We start from the raw sequence: 21465 nt of genomic DNA on the forward strand, positions 1-21465 counted from the left end.
TAATTCAGAACTCCTGGTACATGAGTCGCTCTGAGTGACTGTAGGTGCACACTGCTCCAAACTATCAGTCTGTGTGCCAACGTGTGTAACTGGGGGGACCTCAGCCCCCCCTGTCTGTTGATATAAGCCACTACGGTGGAATTGTCTGTCCTCACCAGGACGTGTTGACCACTCAGCCACGGGAGGAAATGTCTTAGGGCGAGGTGAACAGCTAGCAGGAGATATGAGACCATGGCTCTCTCCGTAGCTTATATGGCCACTTTGTGGAGACGAAGGACATGGTCCGTTATAATGCAGATTTCTTCCCACAAGGTGGTATCTGGTTTGGCAGTCATGTCCTCTTCCAGCTCAGCTTGATAAGCCATTAGCATGGAGGAGGCATTTAGGGCTCTCACTGACAGAGCCGCCGCTGTGAGGCTAGACTGGAAGCGGTCCATCTTGGAAGGAAGAGAGGGGGCCGAAGAGGACATGGAGGCCTTTGGGTGGAGGTGGGTCGCAATCAGCGGCTCTATGGGTGGCATCTGGCGGACACCATGGGTCTCCATTCCCTCACAATCCAACAGAGAGCTACCCGCAATCGGGTGTTTCTCGCTGTATGGTCTCTCCTTCCAGGTCACGGCTATCTCGTCCAGAAGCTCTGGGAAAATGGGCAACATTTGGGCAGTTTTTTGCCATCAAACCGTGATTTCACCACCTCCACTTGGGCGACGGGCCACGGGATGCTGAGCCTGTTAGCCGCACGCTTACACATGTCCTGCATGTCAAGGTCGGTGGGAGACGACGGTGGGAGCTGGACGCTTCCCTCCACGACGGGGGGCTTTGCTGCCCTGCGGTCTCTAGCAAGGAGGTTGGATTCCTCCTCTTCATCGTCGGACAACAGGAGTTCCGAGTCGGCCGACTCATCTCCGTCACCCTCCGCATCTCCACCCAGGATTGCACGAGCGGCGGCGAGGCTTTCACAACCCTCGTCCATCTCCTGAGACGGGAAAGCAGGGTCCTGCAGCTGGGGATCTACATCTGCCCAGCTCGGTCCAGGTGTAGCGGTCAAGCCCTCGGACATGTCCGTGTCTACCTGTGGCGCAGCTGTCTCACACATCAGTGGGTCTCCCCCGGACAGACTAGCCTGGTGGGCTAGTCAGCGGCGAAGCAGCTTACATGGAAAGGCAGCGCAGTGGATACACTCGTCGGTGGAGCTTAAGGCAGCCTGAGCGTGGGGTAAGCCCAGACATGCAGCACACACGGGGTGAGTGTCCCAGTTTGATATTTTGTTGCCACAGGGACATAGCTTTGGGCTTTTCCCTACTTCACTGGTGTTGACACTAGCAGCTTTTTAAGGTCGCTTTACAGCTTGTGCAGCTACTTGGCGAGACAAGAGGAAAATATTGCTATTTTCCCGGCTAGCATAGGGGCAGAAGTATTGCTACTCCTCTAGAGGTATCGCTACCTATTGTGTGGTACCGTTAAATACGCCTGTGACATGGTATTGCTACCAGTTGGTATGATTAACACTACCCACGTTGTCCAAAGTATTGCTACTTTGATTCGGAAAATATTGCTATTTCCCAGGCAAGAGCTAGCTGTGGAAGAGTATTGCTACTGTTCCTTAACTAGCCTGCAACTGTACAACTGGGAACGAAGCGCCTGCTGACCGAGTTGTGCACTCCGGTCTGTGGACAGTTTAGCTTAGCACCCAAAACAGCACAGTTGTCGACAGGCTTCTGTGAGAAGCGAGAAGAGGTTTTTGAATGATGACTGCCGCTATGTCAGCCTAATATATAGGGGTAGGGTCCCCCTCCTCCTGACATAGGCGTCACACATGCCAGCCAATCGAAGGCTGGCGTAGTGTTATTGTGCTTCTAATGAGGTCACGCAGGAGGCGTTCCCCATAGTGAGACACGAAACGAATGCTATGAAAGAGAACCTTACTCTTATGTCAGAATATGGGTGCGGAGAACTGTTGCTTCATACCAGCAGTCAGCAGTATGGTTTTCTGTTTGGATGGGATTTTACAGGAAATTTGATGGAAATTGATTCACTATCAAAGATTAAACCTGGCCACTTTTTACTTTTAGATTCTTTCTACAAACATTGCTGAGACGAGCATCACTATCAACGATGTGGTCTTTGTCATTGATTCGGGAAAAGTCAAAGAGGTACAGTCGCTAAAGAGGTGGATTTATAATACAAGAATAACATGAAGTCTACCAATAACAACATATATATACATATATATTTACCAACATGTGATGTCTTTCCCTGTTATAGAAGTCCTTTGATACTCTGAGTCATGTGTCGATGTTAAAGACGGTTTGGATCTCGAAAGCCAGCGCTCTGCAAAGGAAGGGAAGGTATGAGCAATGTCCATATTCTGAATTTTCAATCTCCTCAACAAATGTTAAGCCTTATATCTTACCTGATATTCTTTGCTACAGAGTAATGGTGAAAGCATCTGTTGCTGTTTATATCAGTTTTTACCCACTGATATAAATCGGTTCGAATCTTCTGAAGAACCTACGTAATATGTTGTGTGTCCACAGAGCTGGGCGCTGCAGACCAGGGATTTGCTTCCGCCTCTTCAGTAGACTCAGGTTCAACAGCATGCTGGAGTTCCAGGTTCCACAGCTGCTGCGGATGCCACTACAGGTAGCGACGCACATACACCGTGATTGCTTTTTATTATTTGTTTTTACTTTATGGGATGCCAGCTAGGACATATCCTGACACATGTCAAGTCACACACAGCTTTGAAATAGACATTTGTAAAATAGACATTTGTACCAAAAAAACGACACCTTTGGTTTTCAAACACAAGAGCAGATTGACTGATTTTCTAACAGACAGAATCATTTAAGAGTGTCTGTTAAAGCAACATTGTGCAACTACTTAACTTAACAATTAACAGCTTAATAACAACACACTCACAAACACAATTTTACGTTGTCTGGTGCTTGCAGCTCTGCAGTAGCAACAAGGCACTTCTTCACATATTCTCCTTCTGAATGAAGTTGTTTAGCTCGCTCACCGCAACACTTGCTTGCATGACACTGTCACTCTGTCACAATGTGATGTTGTGAAAGCTGCTTGTTGGGAACCCAAACTCCATCAAAGAGCATACACTTTATCTTTAAGAACAATGGCTGCTGTCACAATCCGAGTAGTTTGTATTTTTTTAGGATTTTATTAGAGTTAAGTAAATCTGGATGAGCACCAACACAGTGCTCCTCAACAATGCTGTAGACCAGGCATCTCAAACCGGTTCCATAAAGGGCCGCGTGGCTGCAGGTTTTCATTCCAACCCAGGAGGAGCACATCAGGCCAACCAATCAACATCAAGGGATCACTTAGTTATCAGCTGAAGACTGAGATCAGCTGATTAATTGATTCCAGCTGTAGACCATGTAATGCATGTTCTGGTAATGATATATCATCTTGTGTGTCTAAGGAACTGTGTCTGCAGACCAAACTGCTGGCTCCCTCCTCCTGTCCAGTAGCTGAGTTCTTGTCCAAAGCTCCACAGCCTCCTCCTACACATGCCATCAAGAATGCTGTGCAGATGCTAAAGGTAACAAGTACCAATAAATACTACTGTATACCTTGCTTCTGATCTCTGACACAGCTATACACCACTATACACACAGACAAGCATTCACATGCCAGTCTACATCCACACACAGTATTCCTGCAGTAGATCCCTGAGTTTGTATTGACTGCCTCCACCGTTCTTTTCAGACAATAGATGCTATGGACCAGTATGAAGGCCTGACTGATCTGGGCTGCCACCTGGCTGATCTGCCTGTGGAGCCCCACCTGGGCAAGATGGTGCTGTGCGCTGTGGTGCTGAAGTGTCTGGACCCCATTCTTACCATTGCCTGTACCCTGGCCTATCGTGACCCCTTCATCCTTCCCGCCCAGGCCTCTCAAAAGAGAGCTGCTCTACACTGCCGCAAAGGTTTCGCTTCCAGCTCCTTCAGCGACCACATGGCCCTACTGAGAGCATTCCAGGTAGGCTTCATGAAAGATGAATGTGAATGTAGGAAATGCTTGATCTGGGACCTGGGACCCAGAAGTATTGACAGTATAGTAGTAGAGGGGTCACAGAAAACACATACAGTTTTTATTCTAATTAAAGTCATATGTATCTTTCTAACTAATTTGTGACAATTTATCATGATAGAGATATGAGGATACTTGAAAGCTGGGATAGGATGTTTTCCCTGATGTTTGTCCTGTGTGGTGTCAGGCATGGCAGAAGGCCCGCAGTGACAGATGGGAGAGATCCTTCTGTGAGAAGAACTTTCTGTCCCAGGCCACCATGGACATGATACTTGGCATGAGGACGCAGCTGTTGGGACAACTTCGCGCTATTGGTCAGTCCTACTTTCATGTATATTCCAATCTCACTCCACCAAGGCTGTGTGGTATGATCCAACATGCCAAACTGTTGTTATGGCTTCAACATTAAAGCTGCTACAAAGTCCAAGAATCCCTCACAATAGCTATTAAAGTAAGTATTAAAGGACTTGGACCTGAGAGAACACAATTCATCGGGACATTTACAATTTAAACGTTTTTTGTTGAATGGACGAACAAATGTTTTAAGACTAAAATTTGAAACAGCCTGTTTGTCCAACAGGTTTTGTTCGGGCCCATGGGGCCAGTGATATTCAGGATGTGAACCTGAACTCTGGGAACTGGGCCGTGGTGAAGGCAGCCCTGGTGGCTGGCATGTATCCAAACCTGGTCCATATCGACCCAGAGACCTCCCTGCTCTTCAGCCACAAGCAGAGGAAGATCCACTTCCATCCTACGTCTGTCCTGAGCCAGTCCCAGGTCAAGGAGGTAGGAAACCAAATAATTTCACTGATATGTTATTCTGTCTTTGCATTCTGGTCTTGTCCCTGGAGGTATCGTAACTCACCTTCTATTCACTGAGTAGTTCCATGAGGGGCCAGAATTTAACAGCAGTGCTTTTAAGGCAGACGGGTGCAGCAATCAGATCAGCAAGAAATATTTCAACCACACGTACACACGGATCCCCATGTAATTATTGTTTGGTGCATATTTTCTTGGAACTGTTTTTTTCTGCAGCCCCTATACAAGGCACTGACAGACTGCAACCATTTTTTAATTCAAGATCTTTTTTATTGAAGTTTTGTCAATATAATAAATGTGCAGCACTACATAGGTGTTACAAAGACAGAAAATGAATCAAGGTGTACATCAATCACGGCATGCACAAATAACATATATAAGAAAAAAAAAAGATAAAATAACAATAAATAAATCCCTCCCCTGTCACTGCCAGTTCACTAGTCGCTGTATCAGATCACTGTATTACCATATGTAATCAGAGAGTAAAAAGTGTAAAAAGTTGAGCTGTATTCAAGGGCCAAGTCATTACAGGTTCTGGAATGCTTCTAGAAAGGGACCCCATGTCTTCTGGAACTTCTTATTAGATTGTTGAAGTGAGTATCTAATTTTCTCCAATTTAAGGCAGGACATGATGTCCTCCAACCATTGTTCATGAGTGGGAGGGGAGGTATCCTTCCACCTGAGCAGAATTGCTTGTCGAGCCAAAAGGGAGGCGAAGGATAAAGTGCGCTGCTTAGTCATAGTTAATTTTTTCACCCCTCCCCCTCCCATGACCCCAAACAAAGCAGTCAGTGGATTTGGTTCCAAATTAATATTTAACACCCAGGAAAGCGTATGGAAAAACTTCCCTCCAATATTTGTTAAGGCTTGAACAGGACCAGTACATATGGATGAGGGATGCTTCCACATTTTTACATTTGACACAGTATGGACTAATATCTGGGTATATGGAGGATAGTTTTGCTTTTGAGATATGGGCCCTGTGAACCACTTTAAATTGAATTAAGCAATGACGTGCGCAGAGTGAGGTTGAATTGACCAATTTGAGTATGGAAAACCAAGTGTCCTCTGACAAGGAGAAACCCAAGTCCTCCTCCCATGCTATTTTACACTTATCTGTGGGAGCACTCTGAAGATCTAACATCTTGCCATAAAGAACAGAAATTAGCCTTTTTTTAAGTGGATCTATAGAAAGGACAGTATCAACAATGGTCATGTCTGCTGCTTTTACAGATCTGGTGGTCTGAGAGAGAACAAAATGTACCTTTCCTGTGCCATTCCTGAAAGGCAAGATCCTGGCAGAATGGTTTGACAAGGCAGTTTGATGCGATGGGACTCAAGAGAGAAAAGCTATGAAGACCAAAATATTTTCTAAATTGGGTCCATATTTTTAAAGAATGTTTAACCACTGGGTTCCTAATTGATTTAAGTGAGGGTAATGGAAGTGAGGATCCAAGAAAAGCAAGCACTGACAAATTATCATTTGACTGTAACTCCATCGCCACCCAATCAGGACAGTCAGGCTGGCCATAACAAAAGGACCAGAATGCCAGGCAATGCAAGTTAGCGGCCCAATAGTAGAAACGGAAATTTGGAAGGGCCAGACCCCCTGATGCCTTGGTCTTTTGAAGGTAATTCTTGTTTAAACGTGATCGTTTACCCTGCCATAGGTATGAGGAAATAACTGAATCGAGAAGTTGAAAAAAAGATCCAGGAATAAAAATTGGTAAAGCCTGGAAAAGATATAGAAATTTGGGTAGAATGGTCATGGAGTTAATACGACCCACAAGAGTCATCGACAGGGGCGACCACTGTGTTAAGATTTGTTTGGTTTGATTTAATAATGTGCTAAGATTCTCCTGGAAGAGATCTTTATGCTTCCTTGTCACAGATATGCCCAAGTAAGTAAATTTGTTGTACTCGATTTTAAAGGGAAAACTGCTAAGATCTAAAGCACATGCTGCATTGTTGATAGGGAAAAGCTCACTTTTGCTGAGGTTTAATTTATAGCCTGAAAATTTACCGAACTGACTGAGCAGCGACAGAACAGGGGGCAGTGAGATTGTTGGATAAGAAATGAAAAGCAACAGATCATCAGCATAAAGTGAAACTCTATGCTCCATGTCACCTCTCCAGATTCCAGACATTTCCTTGCAAGAACAAAGTGCTATGGCAAGTGGTTCAATAGATATATCAAAAAGTATTGGGCTAAGGGGGCACCCCTGACGGGTTCCACGATACAGATTAAAAGGTCTTGACTGTTGAGAATTAGTACGAATTGAGGCTGTGGGGTGCTGATAAAGAAGTTTAATCCATGAAATAAAATTCGGACCAAATCCAAATTTATTCAGCACCGCAAATAGATAGACCCATTCAACACGATCAAATGCCTTCTCTGCATCAAGGGAAACAACACATTCGGGGACATCTTCAGAGGCGTAATAAATAATATTGAACAGTCGTCTTATGTTAAAGTAAGACTGCACTCCTTTAACAAAGCCAGTCTGATCTTTAGATATGATTGTGGGAAGGACATTCTCCAACCTATGGGCCAAAACCTTGGCTAAAACTTTAGCGTCCGTGTTTAAAAGGGAGATAGGCCTGTAGGAGGCACAGTCCATTGGGTCTTTACCTTTTTTAGCTATAAGAGTGATACAAGCCTCAGTGAGTGAAGAAGGGAGGAAACCTTGCCTGAATTATTCTGAAAGGACTGAACATAACAATGGGGAAAGCAGCACGGAGAATTTCTTTAAAAATTCTGCTGGGAATCCGTCAGGGCCCGGACACTTACCCGACTGCATTGAGGAAATGGCTACTGCTACTTCGGCCTGGGATATAGGCTCCTCTAGTTTTTCCCTTAGATCTGGTCGGAGGCTAGGAATATCAAGATCTTTTATAAAATCAGAGATCTCATCACAGTCAGTCTGAGATTCCGAAGTATAGAGCTGGGAGTAGAAGTTGAATGAATGCTTCATTGATTCTTAAGTGATCAGTAGTTATGTGGCCATCTGGCAGCTGGATCTTTGAGATATTTTGTTTTGCCTTTGAGCCTTTAAGTTGGTTGGCTAGTAGTTTGTCTGATTTGTCTCCATGTATATAGAACATTGTTTTACTTTTTAAGAGTGATTGTTCAATTGAATAGGTGGTCAGCAGGTCAAATTTCGTCTTGAGTTCCAACCGCTTTTTGTAAAGATCTGGAGACTTTGTCCAAGCATAATGGTTGTCTATCTCTTTAATTTGGCAAGCAAGGTCTAATCGCTCCTTGTAATATTTCCGCCTCATTTGCGCAGTGTAGGATATAATCTGTCCCCGGAGATAAGCTTTGAGGGAATCCCAGACAATTAGACTAGATATGTCTGGAGACACATTAGTGGAGAGAAAAAATGCTATTTCTTCTTCCATGAATTTAACAAAATTATTGTCAGACAGCAAAGTTGAATTCAGTCTCCATTGTCTGACACCTTGTGGCAGGCCAGGAAGAGACATGGTTAGAACAATAGGAGCATGGTCAGAGATGACAATGCTTTCATAAGCACAGGACTGAACCAAGGGAATCAGTTGGTTATCAATAAAAAAAATAATCAATCCTCGAATATGTGTGGTGCACGTGTGAACAAAAGGAGTATTCTCTGTCGTTTGGATGTAGAGAGCGCCATACATCCCTGATGCCATAGTCTGAGAGAAAAGCCTGAATGAGACGTGCTGACTTACTCGGTGTACCAGGATTCGTAGAGGACCGGTCTAAGACCGGGTCGAGCCAGCAGTTAAAGTCACCACCGAGTATAAGAGAATATGTATTAAGATCTGGGAGCAGAGAAAACATTCGTTCAAAGAAGACTGCATCGTCTATATTTGGGGCGTAGACATTCACAAGTACAACTGGTGTTTAGTATAATTTGCCAGAGATCATCACATATCGACCTGACTTGTCAGAGATCACATTATGCAGTTCAAATGGAACATCCTGTCTGATAAGGATTGAAACTCCCCGAGCTTTGGCTGGAAATGAGGAGTGAAATCTCTGCCCCATCCATCTTGAAAGCAGGCGATCATTGTCTGAACTGCGAATGTGAGTTTCTTGTAAGAAGGCTATTTCAGTTTTAAGTTGTTTTAGATGCGAGAAAACCTTTCTTCTTTTCACGGGGTGATTTAGACCCTTAACATTCCAGCTCGTCAGCTTCAAGAGTCTACTCATACCATCTGGCAAGGAGGTTAGGAAGTAAGCACAGTGACCTAGACAAAAAATTAACAAGAGATTGGATATGACTAGTGCTGAATGTTGCTTTCAAAGTAAGTATGAAGATATTACTGGCAGTGACATATTCCCCCAACCCACCCTCCCCGAACAAGACAGCTGCTAAAAAAAAAAAAGCAGCAAGCTCTTCAGAGCAAACATCTAACAATAACACAACTTCCTAATTCACACTGAACTGACCATTGCTTCCATATCCTGAACAGCTATGTGCTCAGCACCTCAAAATCAATGTGTAACAAGAAAAGAAAGAACGTTTCCCCTTTCAAATAGGGTTTAGGCGTCCAAATATGAGGTCTGAAACAAGATACCTGACAGAAAGCAGATATAAGTACCTGGCCTAAATAATGTAGTATTGAAATTGTTCACCAGAATTGTTAGAGAGTTTGGTGTTTCATGAACTTGCCAAGTCAGATTAAACGAAACGTTAATGAAAAGTATATGTAGTGGCAGTGGCATAGTAGAGTCAGTTTCAAGTTATCAGTGCTCAGTGTCCAGACAGTATAATTATCAGTAATAGCTGTCAAACAAGGGGAGCGAAGAGAGGATACTCACGAAAGGACCGGATGGTTGAACATGCTCACCCAATAAACAAACCACGCCAGATAACATGGCACTAAACCTGCAGAGTGGCAGGGCTACGAAACATAGCGAACTGTTTGACAGTCCCATCATGGCGGTTTCGGAGACTTGCGGGAGCTCTCTATGTACTTCTGTGCCTCGTCCACGGAGGTGATCCACTTTCTGGCTCCACCGGACAGTGTAATACGGAGCCGGGCAGGGTAAAGGAGAGCAGGCTTCAGACCCAGTTTGTAAAGTTCTGCCATAACTCCGCTGTATTCTGATCGCTGACTGAGAACTTGGGGGTGTAGTCCTCCACAACCCGAACCGGCTGGCGGTGATATTCAAGCTTCCCTCTCCGCCGCGCCTCTCTGATGAGAAGATCCTTCGTTTGGTACCGGTGTAGGCGGAGGATGACTGGACGTGGTCGCTGTCCGGGTGCCGGCTTGGTGTTAGAGAGCGATGGGCTCTGTCTATTTCTGGTGGTGCGGGCAGTGTGTTATTCCCATATATCTCACACAGCAGCTTCGAGAAGAACTCAGTAGGAGACCCGCTTTCAATGGACTCCGGCAGACCCAGGATACGTATGTTCTGCCTTCTGCTTCGGCTCTCCAAGTTGACAACTTTAGCCTTTAGCCGGGCATTATCATCACGTAGAGTCGAGCAAATGCATTCGAGATCTGCAACTCGTTGGCCGAGGTCTTCTGTAGCGAGTTCAAGGGACGAGACACGTTGTCCATGATCTTCCACTGCAAACCGCGTTTGGTCAAGTTTCGAGTCGAGCTGGCTGAATGATGTTCTGAACTCGGTAGACAGTGCTTCGCGATGTTCCTCGAGCAGTGCGGTGATAGCTGCCAAGGTTAAGCTAGCGCTAGCGCTAGCATCTTCTTTTTTGCTCAATTTGCTGCCCTTCGCAGCCATTCCAAAGACGGCAGGATTTGTTGAGGCAAGGCAAAAGGAGAAATTGAAGAGGAGAAAGGAGAATACGTTTTGACGTAGAAAACTGGAGGTCTGAGTGGTTTTAAAAGTTAGTTAACGGGAGCTCTCGGACAACACGTCTACTCCATCTGCTCAGTTCCCGGAAGTCAGACTGCAATCATTTGTTAAACATTTCATAACTTCCCAAACCAGAACTGCTACTGGAGTAATGGACAGTTGTCAGATAGATGGATAGATGGATGGATAGATAGATGGATGGATAGATAGATGGATAGATAGATAGATAGATAGATAGATAGATAGATAGATAGATAGATAGACTTTATTTATCCCAAGCTGGGAAATTGCAGTGCAGCAGCACCATTACACACAGTGAAATAAGTGAAAATAAGACTATAAAGAACAAACTATACATAATTAAAATATAAAAATAGCGAGCAGTAAAAAGATTATATACATAACAAAATAATAAAATAGCCAAATAGTAAACAGTAGTAAAAAGTATTGCACAAAAGGAATATCAAATGCAAATGGCAGTGAAAATAAAGTGTACCGTGACTGTAAGAACAAACTATATATAATAAAATATCGAAATAGCAAGCAGTAAAAAATTCTATACATAATAATAAAATATCAAAAGCAAACAGTAGTGGTAAGAAGTATTGTATTATTATTATTATTTTCAGCTGTTATTGTACAGTGTAATGGCATGTGGCAGGAAAGATTTCCTGTATCTGTTCCTTCGACAGCGGAGCTGTAGCAGCCTGTGGGAGAAGGTGCTCCGCTGTCTGTCCACTGTGTGATGGAGAGGGTGCTGATCATTGTCCATGATGGATAGCAGTTTATCCTCCTCTCCACCACAGTCTCAAAAGACTCAAGTCTGAGTCCGAGTACAGAGCCAGCCTTCTTGATGATCTTATCAAGTCTGTTGGTGTCGCTGGCTCTGATGCTGCTGCCCCAACAAACAACAGCAAAGAAGATGGCGCTGGCAACAACAGACTGGTAGAAGATCTCCAACATTTTGCTGCACACGTTGAAGGATCTCAGTTTCCTCAGGAAGTAGAGTCTGCTCATCCCCTTCTTGTACAAAGTCTCTGTGTTGGATTTCCAGTCCAGTCTGTTGTCGATCACCACTCCAAGGTATTTGTAGTCCTCCACCTCCTCCACCACCTCCCCTTTGATCCGTAGTGGCTGTGAAGGCGTCTTCTTCCTCCTGAAGTCGATCACCATCTCTCTGGTCTTGCTGATGTTCAGCCTCAGGTGGTTCTGTTTGGACCACTCGACAAAGTTGTCTATCAGTGTCCTGTACTCCCCCTCCTCTCCCTCTCTTATACACCCGACAACAGCTGAGTCATCAGAGAACTTCTGCAATAGATAAATAATAGCTGGATGCAGTCTGTTAAAACAAGTACAGGCAGGTAAAAAAGATGTGATATAACTCAGCACCTGCTGCAGTTGCTTTAAAGTAAAAAACTTCCAGGAGGCAAAGGGAGTCTTCCTATTAAACTGCTGGAAGGTTTTTAATATGAAACAGATGGAGGAAGTGTTTGGTTCTATGCAGCATTTTTTTATTTATACTTATGTGTATGATGTGTGTATTTTTGCTGTTTAGAACAGCCCAGCCTATCCCACAGACTGGCTGATCTACGATGAGATGGTCCGAGGCCACAGGATGGCCAGTGTCCGCTGTTGCTCCATGGTGACTCCCATCACTGTGGCCATATTTGGAGGTTGTGCTAAACTACCCAGGTCTGCCCTGCAGGAACCTGCTGTACAGAAAGGTACTCGTAAACAATTTTTAAAAACTGCCAAATTGTTTCAGTTAAATGTGTTTACCTGAAGTAACAGTGAACCGAGTTAGTCATCAGTGCACGTGTTGTACACAGAAAAGTATATGTTGTTTGTAAAGTCTCATGTTTTCACCTAGCTAGCAACATGGGCTAAATATGGCAATGTCCATCTGTAACCCAAAACCCAAAACTCTTGTCCACAGCAAGATATTATGACCATTGGCCAGATTGCCATGTTAATTGTTCTTAAATTACCAGTTTATATGATTCCTTATGATACTGACCCTGTGACTTTGACTCACTCATAGTCTAACACTGCTAGACAGTGCACACTGTATATAATCTCCAGACAGCTATCCATCTCCATTACTTTGTCCAAAAACTGCTGTGGTAAATCCAACCATCCGTAGAGGACTTAATTTCCCTACCAAGCATAATGTATGCTTAGTATAGTATCAGGCCCTGCAGCCCATGTTGCCACCATAGTTCAACAAAATACCCAGAGGAATGTGGTCACAAGCCTTCTATGATTCTGCAGATCACATTCAGACTGGATGAGAAAACTCCCACAACCTTTCCAGAACCTTTGCGAGAGTAAAGCTGGTCCGCTCTTCCATGACCAGGACAGATGCTTCATTGCTCCTCCTGAATCTGCATCTTCTTGTCCAGCACCCTGGAATAAGCTTTACTGTGGAGGTTGAAGATACTATGATAACTGAATTGCGAAAGCAGCGTGTAAACCAAGTCATCCCAACACTATCCAGATACTTGAGCATTCTCTCCCAAAGAGATGGGTCTTGATTCACTTGAGTCTTACGTCATAGCCTTCTCCCCCAACCATGTGATTCTTTCACTATCTGACAGGCTTGATTTGCTTAAACCTCTGAGTCCAATTAAATTTTTTTGTCACAACTTCTAAATTCTCTAAATTAAATTCTCACTTAATGTTTTCAATTTTTATGGAGTTATGAAACACTCCTAGTACAAAACACTCTTCTCTGATGAGTGTTTTATGAGAGAAGTCAATTTCGAAGCCTGCCTATGCAGATTCAGTCTTTGTCTTTGTCTCCGTGTTCTTCAGACAGTCCACTGGATGGCAGTGACAGCGAGTCAGAGGACCTGGCTGAGTTGAGGATTGATGACTGGCTCGTTTTCCAGATAGACAGAGAGGTGAGGGAACGTTGCTGACCTTTCAGCCTTTTAAATCTTTGTTTACGAATCTTTTATGAATTCACTTATATGAATAATTGGTTGAACAGGATTTAAAATCTGTTGGATAATGGATCCATGGGTTGGAGTTGCCATAGTCAATGTGGAAGTGCCACACGCCATGCACACTTGAAAAATATATTTCTTACATTTAGACAGATAAGGTACAAAAAGTACAGGGACAGCATCCAATCGATTGTAAGCCGTTAGAGGAAGCATTCACATGTGATAATAAACCTGTACTGTAATCAGGCTTTTTCCAATGACGAAATATATGTAAGATCACATATATTTTATCACTTGAAAGGCCTGAGAAATGAACCCATGCTCTTCTGCAGTTATGACTCCATTATTGTATGTCATTGTCCACCTACTTCAGCCAAGGAGCTGTAGTTCATCTGCAGATGGTTCAGTGTTTTTTCTTTGCTTTTATTATTTCCTACACTGTAGATTAATACTAAAGACACCAAAGCTCTAAAATAACACACATGGAATTATGTCGTAAACAGAAACGTGTCAAGTACAATCGGCTTTCTAGTTTACATTCTTCAAGCTTCAGCTGTTGCACACTGTTGGCCGTCTCTCAACCAGCTTCATGAGGTAGTTATCTGGAAAACTTTTCCCACAGTCTTAAAGTAGTTCCCAAATATGCTGAGCAATTGTTGGCTGCTTTTTCTTCACTATGTAGACCAGGCATCTCAAACCGGTTCCATAAAGGGCCGCGTGGCTGCAGGTTTTCATTCCAACCCAGGAGGAGCACATCAGGCCAACCAATCAACATCAAGGGATCACTTAGTTAACAGCTGAAGACTGAGATCAGCTGATTAATTGATTCCAGCCTGGTGTGTTCCTCCTTGGTTGGAATGAAAACTTGCAGCCACGCGGCCCTTTATGGAACCGGTTTGAGATGCCTGATGTAGACCAACTCAGACCAAACCAGTCTCAGCTGGGTTCAGGTCAGGTACAGTGATCCCTCGCTATAACGCGGTTTACTTTTCACGGTTTCGCTACTTCACGGATTTGCATCGTGCATTGTGTTCTGCATTCTGATTGGCTAAAAAGTCACTCCGCTTCTTCTCTACCTGTGCGTCAATAACGTTGCAGTTTAATATGTACACGTACATAAAACAGCTTGCCAAATTTACATTACGTACGTGCAAATTCTCTTGCAATTTCGAGTTTTGCCTATCACTATGTTCTTCTCCCGAACAAACACACCTGCACTGCGGGCTTCAAAAGAAGAAAACACTGCAGAGCGGAGTCAGGATGCAGCGGCTCAGTCTGAAGAGCAGTGAAATACACCTGAGTCACTATTTGTCCGACTGTACTGTATTTTTTCATAATCATTTTTAATTTTCTCCCATTTAATCCATTTACTCGGGTCGCGGTGGGCGGTGCTAATCTCCACAATTTGAAGCCTTCTGTTCACATCGATGATTAAAATTATTATTTGACAGTACAGTACAGAAGTTATTTGTTAAAAAAAAACGTTTCTAAAGTACTTTTATTTGTGAAACAAATGCTTGAGCCTGTAAAATGGTTTGTTCTTTCTTTCAATGTATAATAGAGTATTTAATTGTACAATAATTGTTAAAAAAAAAAAATAAAGGTTTCTACTTCACGGATTTTGCCTATCACGGGTTCTTTTTGGAACGTAACCCCCGCGAAAAACAAGGGTATACTGTAATTGTGGAGTTGCATGGCCCCGCTGTGTGTTTTGGGTCATTGACCTTTTGAAAAACAGATGATGGTTCCATGAAGCAGATGGGATGGCATGTCACTGTAGAATGTTATCTATGCTGGTTAAGTGTGCCCTGAATTGTGAGTAAATAGTGGACAGTGTCACCTCTGCATTCCTGGTGTCTCCCTCATGCCGCTGGCTGAGAGAATGCTAATATTGTGCAAAGCTGTCATCAAGACAAACGATAGCCATCTTGAAGGGCTGAAAATATACGTACTTTGCTTTAACGCTTTTTTGTTCGCAACATAATTCCACATATGTTCTTTCATAGTTTTGATGTCTTTAGTATTCTTCTATGATGTAGAAGATAATAAGAATAAAGAAAGTAAGAAAAACTATCAACAAAAACCAAGAATGAGAAAGAGTCAGAACTTGTGTCTGGTTGTCTCTCAGGTCGGCTAACCAGTGTCTACTGGGTTAGAGTGAAGGGGGGCTGTGTATTTACTTGTCCCTAGCATAGTTATAGCATAGAATAGTATAGTTTACCTCTCAACTCAATCTCATTCAAATCAGTTGAAATTTTTAGTAAAGCTCTCAAGACTCACTTACGTTGCCCTCACTTTTCTTCTGCTGCCTTTTGTTAAAAGAACAAAATTCTACTATGCTGCTCTTATGTTTGTTTTCATCCTGCCTCCTTGATATTTTGTACTAAATCTTTTCTTATTTACATGCAGTTTGGTCTCATGTTGTTAATTTTGTTGTCAGGCTGCAGGACCGGTGTTTGAACTGAGGCAGAAGTGGCAAAATTTGTTCATCAAGAGGATCCGTTCTCCTTCGAAGCCCTGGTCTGAACAAGACAAGGCCATCATCAGCACCCTGGCTTCTGTATGGCATAGTCATATAGTCATTCACATATTCATTTGGTTATGCAGAAAGGAGTAGGAGGGTGTGCAGCTTCAGACAAACTGTTCACTTCTTCTTCCTCACTCCCACCTCCACCATAATCAGCACTGTATATTATCTAAACTGTAATATTTATCTAAATGGCTCAGTTACAGTTATTTCTGGCTCTTCCTCTTTATTTCTGACTGAGAATACATTTGAATCATGACCCAAAGCTGTCTCTCAGGTGCTTTCAGCAGAGGAGCAGCAAGCAGGCCTGCAGCACCCCGCAGGGATTGGCCAGTGGCCCTCCTCCCTCCTCTCGTCAGAAGATAGTCCCTGTGCTTCTGTGAAGAACTCCAAGAACAGCACCAACACCTCCAACAACAAGTAGTCTCAAGACAAGTAGTCTCAAAAAGGTTTACATTGCAGTGTAATGTCTTGTGGTGTTAGAAGATATTCACATTTTCTGATCACTGAACAAAAAAGAGCAAATATCCCCTCTTTCCTCCTTTAGCTTCTAGTTTTACTGGTATTACTGTACTTTCTCTTTAAATAACACCACCTTAAAATCCCCATAGTGTAAAGTCTGTAGAATAATAGATGGACAAAGAACTTTAAATCCAAAGGGAAAATGCAGTGTCATAGCAGCGACTTTGAGTAAGTCAAAAAACAGGAACACAAATATACTTCAAATATGAAACTGGTGGAAGCAGAATTATAGGCATGTCTCTAATATAAGCCTGTTTCATATGAAGGCCTTTGAAGTCTTTCTGCAGTTGAATTAAATGAAAGCCCAGACTTGTGTTTAAGAATTTAGGATAATCATCATCATGTTCAAACTAATGCACAATTTCACTTCTCCTCAGGTCTTGTAGGAGTCCAGCAGCCTCAGGTCAGCTTGAGATGAAAGCCAATAGCAGAGATGAGGCCTCACTGCCCATAAGTCAGCTCTTTGATGACCCTCACTTCTCCAGTAATTCCTCCTTCTCTGTGACCTCAGACATTCCCCCTGAAGCCCCTGTCCCTCCTCCTCTGGAAAGGTATTCACTGTCTGCCAATCATTGTTGATCCTCCCTATTACATTTATATATTTTTTGCTCCTCTGTGACATTTTAAAGGATACAAAAGGATTTTTACAACCTGGACCTTATTTCTAGCATTAAATACGACCATTTACTCACCCAGACAACTTTGGTGGCATTTGGAGTCGTTTTGAAGAAATTAGCCCCAGAAGAGCGGCGCGTATATCCGTATAATGCGAGTAATCGGGGCACCCATGCGCAGCCTCTATATAACGCATAATCTGCGGCGAAACTCGTTCATATTCCAATATTTTGTTATGATATGCTGGTGCTATTCCCCTGTGAGCCCGTGGTGGCATGTTATCAACATCCGGCGTCTCTAGGCAACTACCTCTGACGTGGATGATGTCATTTCCGAACGCCGGGCGCTACGTGCAGCCAGCCACAACACGGCTAACTCTGCGGCGGTCAGCTACGAATACGCAATAATGAACCATAGCTGTGCCAAACTACAGCTAAACTAGCCGACCGTGGCAGAGTTAGCCTCTGTTTCTGATCAAATTTATGGCAAAAGTCTGTTCAGGCGTCCAGGTCACGGTCGTCCGAGCAGTGTTGAATCTAGGGCAACTGGACTTTGTTGGAGATTGGTTGGAGATACTTGAAATCGTTTTGCTTCTCATCCAAGGGGCTTCTTCAGTCCATCTTTTTTTATTCTACAAATTCTTTTTCCGTGACAAAACCTGATACTTACATCACCCGCAGCGCAACGCGACTGCTGACAGTTCAGTGAGAGTTTGTGTTGTGCGAGTAGCAGCAATGCAGCCCGGAGCCTCCAGCCTCAAGCAGAGATTTCCATTTTCCGATTTGTAGTCTTCAGCCCCAACTGACACTAACTCAGGTGACATCACTTGAGGACATTGATCTGGTTTCACACAGCTCTACCCAGAGACACTAAAGGCTTTAAACAGCCTTTTTTCCATACATGCACAAGTACTCCACGGTGCTCATTTAACAATGTCAGTATCTTCCTAAACTTTTATTATCAGTTAGAGGATTGATCTTTTAAATATTGCATGTTTTATGTCTATTTTACCTTCAACAGCACTACCAGACTGCACACACCAGTCTAAGGCAAGGTGGCAGGACAACGGAAGAGGGATGATTCATTCCAAAGCAAAAGTTCAACTTCTTCGTCTTCTCTTGTTTCTTAACGTTGTCTAGTTCTAGTTCAATTTTTTTTTTTGTCATTCAAATTTTTATTTGTTTTAACATAATATCTTTACAAACATTTTCAAACATTACAAATTATTAGTCTGAGTTTAAACCACTCCACAAGTTCTGGTTTATTTATGGTTTATTTGTACTTATGTGTATGATGTGTGTATTTTTGCTGTTTAATACAGCCCAGCCTATCCCACAGACTGGCTGATCTACGATGAGATGGTCCAAGGCCACAAGGCCACAGGATGGTCAGTGTCCGCTGTTGCTCTGGTTTATTAAAACCGGTTACTATTAGCCAGAGCTCTGCTTTGGTGAGGCCTGGTGGCATTATAGTTCTAGTTCAATTTTTGACTTTTGAGTTGTCTGCATTGCTGTGTTAATGGCATTACAAAAATAAATAGTGATTTCATTTTAAAACCTTGCTGTCAGTGTAATATCCTCACTCCTTGTAACCTGTCCTGACTGTCCAGCTGCCAGAATCAGTGTTGATACACACTTACTCAATCCGTGTTTTGATTGACAGGTAACAATGTAATCATTTGCCTAATTGAACATCCATTCCATAGAGAGCAATGGTCTTTTTAGTAAAGATGCAAATACATAATTATCAATTGTAAATTGTATCAGTTATACCACCTCTTAGGCACTGTACATCAACATCAGAGACCACTGAAGCTAATTGTGATTAATGTGATGGTATTTCTTCAAGTCCACCTTTGTTTAAAAACACAGACATCGTCCTTACATAGATGGTCCTCCATTCAGCATATGTATAACATGGATGTGGACACTAAATAGGAATAGTCCAATATGTTGAAATCAGCTCAATACTGTAAATAGCATAAAGGCAGAGGTATTTTATCAGCGTGGCTTCAGTGGGTTTGTAGTCAGGCAGGAAAAAACGTCAGCATTTATCAGAGTAAGACTGATGTATGTCAGTTTGTGGATTTGTTAACACAAATTGCACCATGGAAAATGCAGCATGTCTGTCTAATGTCTAATAACCATCATTCAGCCTAATCATCTGAAAAAGATGGTGAAACTTCATTTTGACACAGCACCTCTCTACATGACATACCTGAAGATTAGCTAAGGCCCTTATCATTCCAGTGTAAAAGTATTAATGGGTTCAGTTCGAGTTAGAAGTTAAACATGTGTTGCTCCCCTTTGGAGGCTGAAAAATATTCACATACACATGCCTGTGTAACATATGTACATGGATGGCATTGATTTTTATCAACCAGAAACATGAGTGGAGAAACTAGTACGTAATAAAAGAAGGCAAGTGTAAGGTTGCTAAAAAAAAAATTATCAAGAAATCAAAGCACATGTTTACTACATCTGGTTCTCATCGGTTTCTGTTGTACTATTTAAAATGCAAGTTGATTCCGGAAAGATTCGCTGTTGGGATTTCCTCATTAGTGTAGCATGAAAAAGCAGAATTTTAGATAATGAGTTAGGCTGGGGTTTAAGTTTTCTTTTTCCGACTTTCACTTCACTACATTTGAAAGACAAATATTGCACTTTTGACTCAAGTACATTTCTATGAAAGTTATCCAAAGAGGGTTGAATCAAAGGCAGCTGGACTTGGTGGTAGAAGTGTGAAAGCATTTCACCCTCATCCAAGGGGCTTCTTCAGTTCTAACCGGCTGTTCGGGGGTCCCAGGTATTTAGCCTCTGTGGGGTTGTTATTAAGGACATTGATACCACTGTGTAACAGCCATCATTAGTCGATGGAGTCACCTGAGACCAAGTGTAAATGGTAGTCGTTGGCGTTGTCACATGAGGCCAAATGTGAATTGTTGCTAAGTTGGGAAGGGCTGAAAGGATGAGGTTCAACAGTTCACAAATCTGGTCTGGGTTGAGGTTTGTTCTATTGTTAAGGAAAGCACCACAGACTGCACCGGTGTGCGTCCGGGGATTTGACATTGAGATCGTGGAGGAGTACAAATACCTGGGTGTTCACCCCAACAATAAACTGGACTGGTCCACGAACACTGATGCCCTGAACAGGAAGGGCCAAAGTTGTCTCCATCTCCTGAGAAGACTGAGGTCCTTTGGAGTATGTAGGACATTACTGAGGACTTTCTATGTGTGGCGGTAAGCATACGAGTGGAAGATTTAAATATTAGGAAACGACCAGCCCAACCAGACAACGCCACCTTGGGAGTTTCACCCAAGGAAGTTATTTTTTTGTATTACCTTATTGGAGCTAATACAAGGACACTCAGGTTTGTTTTACTCAAGAAGCAGGAGACGTGGTTCCAATTATATATATATATATATATATATATATATATATATATATATATATATATATATATATTATTTTATTACAGAATTTCATAAGACCAATGTATTTTAAAAGAAGCTGTGCATATGGCTCTTTAACAGAAAATACACAAACAGGGCTGGAGCTTACCAGTGGGGGAGTCTAGGGAAACGGGGAGGTGATGGAACCCAGGGAGAAGAGCACCCCACTCACTTGTGGCACTCAAACATCAAAATCAGATAACAGAGGAGGGGTCGCACAACAAACACACAAAAAGAAAGGGGGACCCCACCACCAGGACTGCCACAGTAAGTTTCCAGCACCTGGAAGGAACAACAACAAAAAAAGAATTGTTAAAGGGGGAAATCAAAACAAACGGACAAGGCAAACAAGACAACCGAATAAACAAAATAACCAAATAAATAAGGCTAAGGATAGGCAGCAACCAAGATTACAAACTAACAACTTAACAAGTAAGTCACTGTAGCTACCAAAAATAACACAATTTAACGATTAACCAAACAAACTGACAAGAGTAAATTATAAAAAGAAAAATAAATGATTTGCCAAAAATAACTGTTATGCACAAAATAAATCAAACGATGAAAGTCCAGCTACCAGAAATTACACAAACTCAGGCACCTTGAACAAACAAATCCTAATTTAAGGAAAAAAAAAAAAAAAAAGAAGGAGCTGTAGTCAGTGAAAGATAATTCATTACTAATCAGAAAAGACAAAACCAAAACAAGAATTAATCCCAC

General features: G+C 42.7%; 1 protein-coding gene across 5 annotated transcripts in view; it reads left to right on the top strand.

Annotated features, from left to right (window-relative positions):
• LOC121623065 (3'-5' RNA helicase YTHDC2-like) overlaps positions 1 to 18834 on the top strand; it is a 35689-nt gene extending 16855 nt beyond the window's left edge. For 2 of the 5 annotated variants that reach the window (XM_041960197.1, XM_041960198.1), the window contains exons 18-30: positions 2073 to 2153; positions 2266 to 2348; positions 2538 to 2643; positions 3443 to 3562; positions 3730 to 4002; positions 4241 to 4367; positions 4634 to 4839; positions 12237 to 12405; positions 13496 to 13584; positions 16070 to 16189; positions 16434 to 16576; positions 17056 to 17229; positions 18314 to 18834. In XM_041960197.1, the coding sequence (XP_041816131.1) occupies positions 2073 to 2153; positions 2266 to 2348; positions 2538 to 2643; positions 3443 to 3562; positions 3730 to 4002; positions 4241 to 4367; positions 4634 to 4839; positions 12237 to 12405; positions 13496 to 13584; positions 16070 to 16189; positions 16434 to 16576; positions 17056 to 17229; positions 18314 to 18341 (1719 nt within the window). In that variant the 3' untranslated portion in view covers positions 18342 to 18834. The other 3 variants (XM_041960200.1, XM_041960199.1, XM_041960202.1) reach the window with 3 other exon arrangements.
• Positions 18835 to 21465: the final 2631 nt, after the last annotated feature.

This window comes from Chelmon rostratus, chromosome 19, assembly GCF_017976325.1.
Source record: "Chelmon rostratus isolate fCheRos1 chromosome 19, fCheRos1.pri, whole genome shotgun sequence".
In the NCBI taxonomy this organism is placed as follows: domain Eukaryota; kingdom Metazoa; phylum Chordata; class Actinopteri; order Chaetodontiformes; family Chaetodontidae; genus Chelmon; species Chelmon rostratus.